The sequence below is a fragment of the Myotis brandtii genome, unplaced genomic scaffold (genome assembly GCF_000412655.1).
Source record: "Myotis brandtii unplaced genomic scaffold, ASM41265v1 scaffold326, whole genome shotgun sequence".
NCBI lineage: Eukaryota > Metazoa > Chordata > Mammalia > Chiroptera > Vespertilionidae > Myotis > Myotis brandtii.
In genome coordinates, this window is record NW_005362534.1 from 54,869 (window position 1) to 64,665 (window position 9,797).

Below are 9,797 nucleotides of genomic sequence, written 5' to 3' on the forward strand. Positions count from 1 at the left end.
ACCCACAGGTTGAGAACCGCTGCTCTAAGGCCTTCCGAGCATGTAAGCTGGGAGAGTTGAAGGCAGAGAGACAGTGCAGCTTCTGTCCCCCGCTGGTAAAAGAGCATCCAGAATCACCAGACAGATAGATGAACTCAGGTGAGGCAATATCTGGGGGCACTGGCATTTTCTAGCATGCTGGCTTCATCAATAACATTGCAAGTAACAAAAGCTTTGAGCACAGACAAAGCTCACTGACTTAACTTCTGACTGTTCCCCTGTTCTCATTTAAGGCCCCTGCAAGAGACCAGCCCTTTGCCCCTATGAATCTGTTCACCCATGGAATGAGGTCAAGTGTTAAACTCAAGTATTTGGATATATAAATCCACAAACTTACTAGAGCACTTCTTTTTCAATATACCCAATTCATACATAAATGTAACGAGGTGAAAGCAAATCACAACTGAGGTTCTGACACCAGTTTTTGCAGTTATTTAACTTTATTATATTTTAAAATCTGATAACTGTAAAACATAGTATTTGTATAAACACCTGAGGACTGTTCAACTGGACATAGCGTCTTCACTCAAACAATTTGAGAGAAGACCAAGTTTAAATTATTTTATCTTATAACACAAAAGAAATAACATAGGTGAAACCACCCTTTAAATAGTTGCATTCTTGTATAAAGTACATTTGCTTTTCTAAAAAATAAAATGAACATTCTTGCCCCTGGTGTATATTTCATTGGCATTTTCAACAAGTGGCTAATACTTTTAGCACAAATTCTCATAGCTTATAAACATTACTCCAAAGTTATACAAAGTAATAACAATAAACATATAGCACCATTTCCCCCTGAAAGTTCTACTTTAAAATTAAAGCCCAAATGTTGTCAGAATTAATGCATCTTCCAAAATTTAGCAGAATAAATGGCTCAGAACTAAGCAAATTAATTAGAAACATTGCATAGGACAGAGAACTTCCCTGTCGGGAAACCAATCTATGAATTGTTTCTTATCCCCTGAAGACTAAGCTGAGAGGTACTAATGATAGCAAATGATGCACATATTGTTTTACAGAATAAAAACGTCTGATTATATAAATAGTTTATCATTACCTCTGTGGCAGTGTAAAGTGCCATATTAAATTCAAAAAGAGCAGATTTATTTCTTTGTACACCTACAGGTATAGAATAATATATAAATATGCTGTAACCATATGAGGAATAAACACAGACAATAAAATATATATCTTGTAAAAATTTGGGCACGGTTGTCTTCAAATAGAGATTTGAGAAATGAATGCCTATGTTCTTTTAAAATAATAGGTATTCCATTGAAAAAAAATTAACCAGACTCCATCCAAGACACCCTTTTAGTATAATATCTCCTACATAAAGCAACTATTCTATCTAGCTTATAATTGTTTGAAATTTATCAAAAACAGATAAGAACACTTTATGAAAGTTTATAAGCTTGCTTTTTCTTTAAATATGAACAAATATAACATACAGAAAAATAACAAAAGGGTAATAATTTATATGGTTATTCCCTTTCTGGAAACTGGTAGAACACGAACAGAACACTGTTATAACAGACAAAATACTTGAGAAAGAGATGATTTCTGCTGTTGTATCTTTAAATTCTCTTCTAACGACAACTTCTCATGGATTTTACTAGAGAACTTGTCAATCCCTGATACTTTCCCCTTTGGAGTTTAGCTGTTTTAGTTCTATACATAAACATTAACTGAAATCAAAGGTTTCTCTGTTTCCTACCTGAAGTATACTTGTAAACGGTATGATAAAATAATAAACTATAAAATAATAAAAAGACACAAAGAAGTTGCCAATTTGAATATGCTAATACTAATACATAAAACGGCATTTAAAGATGTAGACTGGACTGTAATGTAGCTCTGCAATTCTGTATGTAACATTCTTTTCTAGAAAACTAAAACTGCTAAGAGAATAAAAATACTTTTAGATTAATAAATTATCATGACAACTGAGAAGCACGGCTAATACAAACTTAGATATTTTTAAAACTGGGTTTCCCTTCTTTAAGTTTTTCAATGTGGTAGCATAACTTTAGAGCTGGCCCCAACTTCAGCCCCATATACTTCATTACAACATCACTTTTGAGTAGTAGCAGAGCCTTCCCATCAATTTCCTATAGAGAGAAAGAAATTATAAAAATTAATAAAGCATTCATATTTTGTCAAGTTATTTATACAAAAGAACATTTAAAAGAGAGCAGCTGTACATTCCCAATATATATTGTCTGAATAGACATTTATTCCCTGAGAACTATTTAAAATATAATTTATATAGTAAAGCATCATTTGATAATTTTTAAATTCACTTCAAATTTTAAGAAAAAGAAAACTTAACCCAGTATCTTCTTTAAAAATGGCCTAAGCATCAAACTAGCTAATTTTAAATAATGTGTACCGAATAAAATACTACATTATCTGTGACAAAGGGCAGAAACCTGTAAGCGGTAGAAATGAATTTCAGACGGCCATTAACTATCTTAGAAAGGCTGGAATATGAATATGTCAACATCAACGCAAACTGTAAATGTGGTATACAGTGTTGTGTTTATTTTGAAAGCTAATCAGTTTGTTGTAATCAGTAATTTTCTTACAATATTGAAAAGGATACATCAGATATTTGGTCACAAATATGATTTATTAGAAAATATGAACATTATTTAATAGACATAAGGCATCCTCCTAAAATTCTTTATTTCCTTAATTAACCAATTTATGTCACAGAAGCATATTATTTGGTATCCATAAAATAAAGCTGCACTTAATCTTATACAGTTGCTGAATTCATTGGGCATCAAAACAAGATGGACACCCTGTTACAGCTTGTGGTCACCCCCTCCTACTCATGGTCCTGGGGCTGAGCAGGGAGCAGGTGGGGAGGAGGATCCTTGTAGCTGCCGTTACAAAGAAGACACCTGAGAGTGAGTGACCATGCTGAATCATCTTCTCTTGAGAACTTGAAGACTTGTAGTATTTTAGGTACTCGGGTACCCATTTAAAGTATAGATCCAGCCTCTACCACTTACGGATCTAACTTTGAGCAAGGTAACCTTTCTCACATATGGAAAAATCAGTTGATAGGGTTCCCCACCATCCACACTAATCAGCTTCCAACTGAAGAGCCTGCACAGAAGTCATTCAAAGGCAGGAAAACCGGATCAAAAGATACATTACATGTTGCCTGAAGAGGTCGGCGAGGGGGCCTGATATCTGAGGATCTTTATGTTTCATAAACTGTATCACTTCATCCACACACCAGGTTGAAGGGTCCTTAGAGAAGCCTTGCTTCAGGACACTGGGGTCAGGTACAGCTATATAACTTGGAGCTTCAATGGGGGGAAAAAAGACAAATCATACTTGACCTGATCATTATCCTGAAAGAAGAGATGTTAGGTAGGAAGTGATGAACTCATTCCTGGAACCATCTGTTAGGTACCCTGGCAAGGACCCAGGACTCCAAGTGTAAAATCCAATGAAAGCTTAGATAAAGATGATGTGAGGATGGGTAACCATGAGCGTCCCATCTGACTGCCCACGAACAACAACAGCAGCTTCCGAAGTTACTGTAAAGCTTCGAAGTTCATAAAACAGACTGAGCAATCCAAGGTCTCTTTGGTCACAGGAAAATACAGTAAAAGATCTGTTACTTGGGTTAAATTAGGTTCATCTAAGCTAACTTATTACTCTCTTTAAGTATTTCAATGAATTTCTCTCCTCTTTGTCTAGATTAGGTTTATTTTACTAGCTAAATACAATGGGAATTCCCCAAATTTAGTTTTATAATTGCTTATATTTATTCACTTTAATCAATAAATTTCAAAAACCCTATTATCTTTAAGAAGAACTGAATTAGTTCTTTTACTAAATCTCTCCCATGTATTTAATAAGAACGTTTTTAGCATTACTTTATTTTTTAAATTCCTGTTATCTCAAGGCTCAAATGCTTATCTGAATTTTGAAGAAAACAAGATTATTTTCTGTTTATATAGGTCAGAAGTAACTTTAATATTATACTGAGGTATTTAATATCAAATACCTCTTTCAAGTTTATTTGCATAGTAATAGATAATTTGTTTGAAGGTTTATATGTTGAAAAAATAAGTAAGACATGAAACAATTGAAGTGCTCATACCTCAAAAAGTTTTAGCTATGATGTTCACTAAATCATGCTGAAATTTCTCTGTCTAGACAAGTATTCATTTTCTCAACCAGAACACTCAACTTTCTATAGTTTGTGAAAACACAGTGGGTTGTGTTTTTATTTTTTTTAAATTGAATTTATTGGGGTGACATTAATAAAATTATACAGGTTTCAGGTAAATAATTCTACAATACATCATCTGTATACTGTATGCTTTACTAGGAAGATTTACATTATGTCTCTAACCAAGAAACTGTCAATACAAATTTGATCTTTTTGGAATAAATTAGCAAAAGGTGTACCTTTATTTCCTATTATCTGGATTCTGGACACTTACGGGACATTTTGAGTATTTACTGAGGACAAGGGCAAAGAAAACAGAAGATAAAAAAAGTTACAATGATCAATTTTTTGTGTGTGGCTTAGAATTTTCTTTTTCAATAATATCACAACTTTGATGGGAAATAAAACCTCTTTACTAAAATGTATCTTCCTCTTCCACTAGTCAGAGATTAAAAAAATATTGGTCATATCTACCAAGAAATGCTACTGGGCTGAATCAACCAAGATAAAAGTGATGATGAAGTAGACCAGCGGTCGCCAACCTTTCGGACCTCACAGACCACCGTGGTCCACAGACCACCGGATGGCGACCGCTGGTGTAGACCATATCATACCTAACACATTCTAATAACTTAGACAGAAAGATCTTTAACTGAAGAAAGACTCAATTTAACATAAACTTATTGGCAAGGCGAATCATACCACTAAATTAACTTATGTTTTGTGGTATTTCTAATTTCTATCACAAAATCTGATATAGTTATGTCTTTTTTTTCCCATTTACAATTTACTAGCTCTTTCAGTGTTTCCGAGTGATAAGGAAGTTTCAGTGATCTTACAAGATGAATAGGAGAAAAGTTGCACTTATAACATATTGAACAAATGTCTAGACTGAATCAGACTACTAGTGTAGTTTCAGTCTATTGGTAATGTGAGGCAGTTTTCCAACCAGGTGATATAGTAGTTCACAGGGGGAATATAGTTATGTATTTTTGTTGTCGTTGTCTATTTCTGTTTTATTTATTTATTTTTTTATATTCCACGTGTAAATGAAATCATAAGGTATTTGTCTTTCTCTGTCTGACTTGTTTCACTTAGCATAATACCATCTAGTTCCATGTTATCGCAAATGGCAAGATTACATTCAGTTTTATGGCCAAGTAATATTTCATTGTATATATGTAAACTTGAACAACATATAACTAGTTTTACAGATTACTACAGATAAAGTATAAGTAAAGATATAACTTCTGGTATAAAACTGTAATATTATATTAAAACAAAACATCGATAAGAATATCTATTTTTAATCTATTATGGAAAAATAATGTAATTAGGCCCATATCTTCAAAACAATCAGAGAAGTTTGCAAACATTAGTGTTATTCAAATAATTACATGAAACAAATTATGTAAAAAATAAAGTCCAGCCATGTTTTTCTCCTGAATAGCTTTGCCTTGTAAATACTAGTATAGCAGTAACTACTTCTGAAATAAAGTGAAAGTGATTTGATTTTTATCCCCAACAATGTTATTGAATTTCTTTCCTATAATAAAAATCAACAATTTATTTCATTCAAATAATGGGGCAGGGCAGAAGGTTGTGTGAGCATCACCAGCAATCAGGGATGAATTCAGCTTTAACTGTTCCAATACCTTAAAGAAAAGAATAGTAATGACATTTCTAGACAGTTTCCAAGTGAAATGCTTACCTATTCTCTGGAGATGTAAGCAACATGGCGGTTAGGGGTATGACCATTGAGCCAGAGTGCCTGGGGTCAAGCACTGGTCCAGCTACCTTCACCTTAGTCAACTGACTACTCAGATTTTTCTACCTAAAAATGTTTACCAGCACCCTACATCACAAGAAATTATTATAAAGATTTAATGTATAAGGCTATGCAAAATATTATGTGCTAGGCACATAATGTCAGATAGTGATAAAGATAATGATGCTTTTTATTAAGTAACTACTAGTAAGTAATGTTATTACTACTAGTCTTCCCACCACTAAAAAGATCAGCGGGTAGCCTTCTCAAGCCCCAATACAGGCTACTTTGGCATGGTAGTGTTAGGAATACATTTGGAAGTAAGATATTCAGCATTAGAAGCAACCTTTTAGAGCCTTGTACTAAGAAGGTCTGTCTTCAAAAGCTCATGTTCTGTGAAAATTCCTAAAAATTCAGGGTGAACTACCCCTTTATAGAATAAACATCTATCTTCAGACTCTCTGAAAACAACGTCACTTAACAGCAGAGGCAATCTACACAGAGGCAATCTTAGCATCTGTAATGGCTTGGCCCTGACAGTGATGTGGAGTTGTCTCAACCTCCTCAATTTGGCACTTTCTCTAATGTGATACACTCTCAGGGAATGTCATTGAACATGGAAACCTTAAAGGGAAAGAGACACACAATGATTTAAAATCACTGTTTTTAAATATACCTTCACTGTTCTTCTGCATTTGGAATTCATGGGGAATGTTCTGGGTAGATGATGTATCCAGTAGTGCTGAACTTAAGGAGAAGGGCACACCTTCAGAAAAATTCTTGGAGACTGAGGTATCAGTGCTTAAAGGATCTCCACTGGCAGGATTCAAATTACTTTCTGGATTTAGTGGTGAGTCCTGGGACTCTTCAGGAAGCGTCTCCTCTTTAGGCATGACATTTCCCTCAGAAGACAATAGTTCTTCTAGAAGAAAAAAGACAAAGGCAATTATTGTCAACAGACTTATAATTCAAATACTATTAAAAGGTCAAAAATCTAATCTTCAACAACAATTCACTTAAGCCATGCTATACTAAACCACAAACCTTGAACACAAAGTACATGGCCATCCCCTCCTTGATATTTATAATAATAGACACTATCCTGAAATCCAAATTTATTCTATGACATCACCTACAGTTGCTGTGAACACCTCACTAAGGCATTCACTTTCAGAAATGCCATTCTTCACAACTATTTGTTATGATCACTCAGCTAGTTTCTAAAATTTGCCTACTAGTTGGGCACTTAAAACTTTCGCTGGAGAGACTGACAGATCTCAGAGGGAAGAGGGGTGGAGGGACTGGAAGGCGGCTGGAGATGTGGAGGCTGGGTGGAGAGGAGCAAAGGGGGGAGAATGGGAGACATCTGTAATCGTGTCAACAATAAAAAAGAGACTTAATAAAAAAGAGAACTAATCAACAAATTCAATAAAGTTGCAAGATATTAAATTAAAAAAATAACAACACGAAGTTGGAGAGGTTAAAAACCCCCACACATGGTGATTACCAGAGGGAAGGGGGCTGGGGGGAGGTAGAAGAAAGGAGAGGGGGAATAAATGGTAATGGAAGGAGACTTGACTTGGGGTGGTAAACACATAATACAATATCCAGAAGATGTATTATAGAATTGTATACCTGAAATCTCTACAATTTTATTAACCAATGTCACCCCCAATAAATTCCTCTTTCTATCATCTTTCAGTAGTATAAAGCTGAATCAAAAATTTTACTGTAATTGTTTCTTTTTAATCTAATGAGAAACATTAACTGTGTCCTTCTGAAGAGAATGGAGTGCTCAACAAAGCTGCCAAAGTAGTAGCCTAATTGCCAAAATGACTTAGGCAAATACACCCCCTACCCTCAACACCACCATACAAGAGCATATATAAGTGGTATAGAATGAGTTTTCTCCCCAATCTTGGGACATGTAGATACTATTTACCTTGAGAGGCATGCATCTCTATTTTGGGGAGCTTAGGAGAGAGAGGAGCAACATCAGATAGAGGCTGCTCAGAAGGTCGCTTGGTGGTTTGTTTTTCAGTTACATCTTCCTCAACTGTTTAAAAAAAAGTGTCTGTTATAACTAAGATATTCTAGCCTTTTCATATCATCAGCATAAAACACTTGTTTCTAAATCATTTTTCTACTATGACTTCATCAATAATGTATCATTTGATGGTTTATGAATAACATGTTCATTTCATCCTATTAAACATTTCAGTGACATCATATTCAAGAGTTTAAAGCATTATGTCTAGGCTTTATTTATTCTAGGGCCATCACATATCTATAAATATCTCAGGAGGCAACCAATTATAATGTGTCTAAAAAGGCCTCGGAAAATTGTTCCCATAAGCAAGAAAAGTTAAGAATTCAGAGTAGTTAAGGAGAAGATAGTGTATAATGAACACCCCATTTTATAGGCACTAATCCTGGCCTAGGACTACTGTTACAACAACTCTACTGGTTATTTATCATTCAAACAAATGCATTTCTAGTTAAAGACTGTTCTTGAAGGCATGATCCTGAAAGTAAAGACAACTCAAATTATCAATGATATTCTAAATATTAATTGCTATCTTGATTTAATCTCCGAATAAAAGGGAAAATAAAGTGTAATAGAAATCTTAAAGGTCTGATAATAGACGTCAAGAGAGAAGAACCAAGGTCAAACTTCACCTGGTTCAAAATGGTTGGGGGATAAGGCATGCCTCTCAAAATCATCTAATGAACAACCTTTAGCCATCTAGTTACTGATTGACTACTAACAAATCTAAGAGTCTATTATCACTTGATTTTATTTTTGATCATGGACTATAAAACCAACAGGTAAAACATATTTTAGTGAATGACAAATATGTCTATAATTAGAACATTTAAATTATAAGAAAAAATTGATTTTTTTCATATCCATGCAATGAAATAGAAAATTTGAATACAAGTATAGTTCTCCATAGATATTTCTTTACCTCAGAATCTTAGCAAGATCAGAAAAAAGTCTTTACTTGTTTACTTGTAATATTCTAATGCTTTCTGTATGAAAAGTTTATGAAACTGGTATATGGTCTACTATCTGGTGCTGATACAAACGTAAAATTGATTCTTGATTTCTGCTTCTGGGTATTATAGTAAGTTCAGGCATAAAATTATCCCTGCAGAGATAACTAGAAAGATCCAGATAATTAAAAAAACATACTTTCGCCGAAACCGGTTTGGCTCAGTGGATAGAGCGTCGGCCTGTGGACTGAAAGGTCACAGGTTCGATTCCGGCCAGGGGCATGTACCTGGGTTGCGGGCACATCCCCAGTAGGAGATGTGCAGGAGGCAGCTGGTCGATGTTTCTCTCTCATCGATGTTTCTAACTCTCTATCTCTCTCTCCCTTCCTCTCTGTAAAATAAAAATAAAATATATTTTAAAAAAAACATACTTTAAAAAGTCATCATAGAGCAGTGATGGTGAACCTATGACACACGTGTCAGAGGTGACATGCAAACTCATTTTGGGTGACAGGCATCAACAGAGACAAAAAATTGCATAATTCAAATATTTGTCTATCGCAACGGCCACAGTTGGGCATCACTCGAGTAATATTATTACGCACATTACTCATGATCAATAGTGCAATTCTAAAACCGGATGTAAACATGTACATCGGTGTTGCGTAGCAAAGATACACAGTGAAAACATCCAAGATACACTGTTCCAATATTGACATTAATATAAAAAGGTAAGACATTGCACTATAAAGAGATTAATCTTTACTCATGACATTTTATTTTTACTCGAGT

The 9,797-nt window shown here is 34.5% G+C and overlaps 1 protein-coding gene across 6 annotated transcripts in view; it reads right to left on the minus strand.

Moving 5' to 3' along the window:
• Positions 1 to 469: 469 nt before the first annotated feature.
• The window catches only part of SCML2 (sex comb on midleg-like 2 (Drosophila)), an 83,039-nt gene continuing 73,711 nt past the window's right edge, over positions 470 to 9,797 (minus strand). For 4 of the 6 annotated variants that reach the window (XM_014543442.1, XM_014543441.1, XM_005870933.2 and 1 more), the window contains 4 exons: positions 7,951 to 8,064; positions 6,685 to 6,930; positions 3,211 to 3,362; positions 470 to 2,153 (listed from right to left, as the gene is read on the minus strand). In XM_014543442.1, the coding sequence (XP_014398928.1) occupies positions 2,013 to 2,153; positions 3,211 to 3,362; positions 6,685 to 6,930; positions 7,951 to 8,064 (653 nt within the window). In that variant the 3' untranslated portion in view covers positions 470 to 2,012. The remainder of the gene's footprint in view (positions 2,154 to 3,210; positions 3,363 to 6,684; positions 6,931 to 7,950; positions 8,065 to 9,797) is intronic. The other 2 variants (XM_014543443.1, XM_014543444.1) reach the window with 2 other exon arrangements.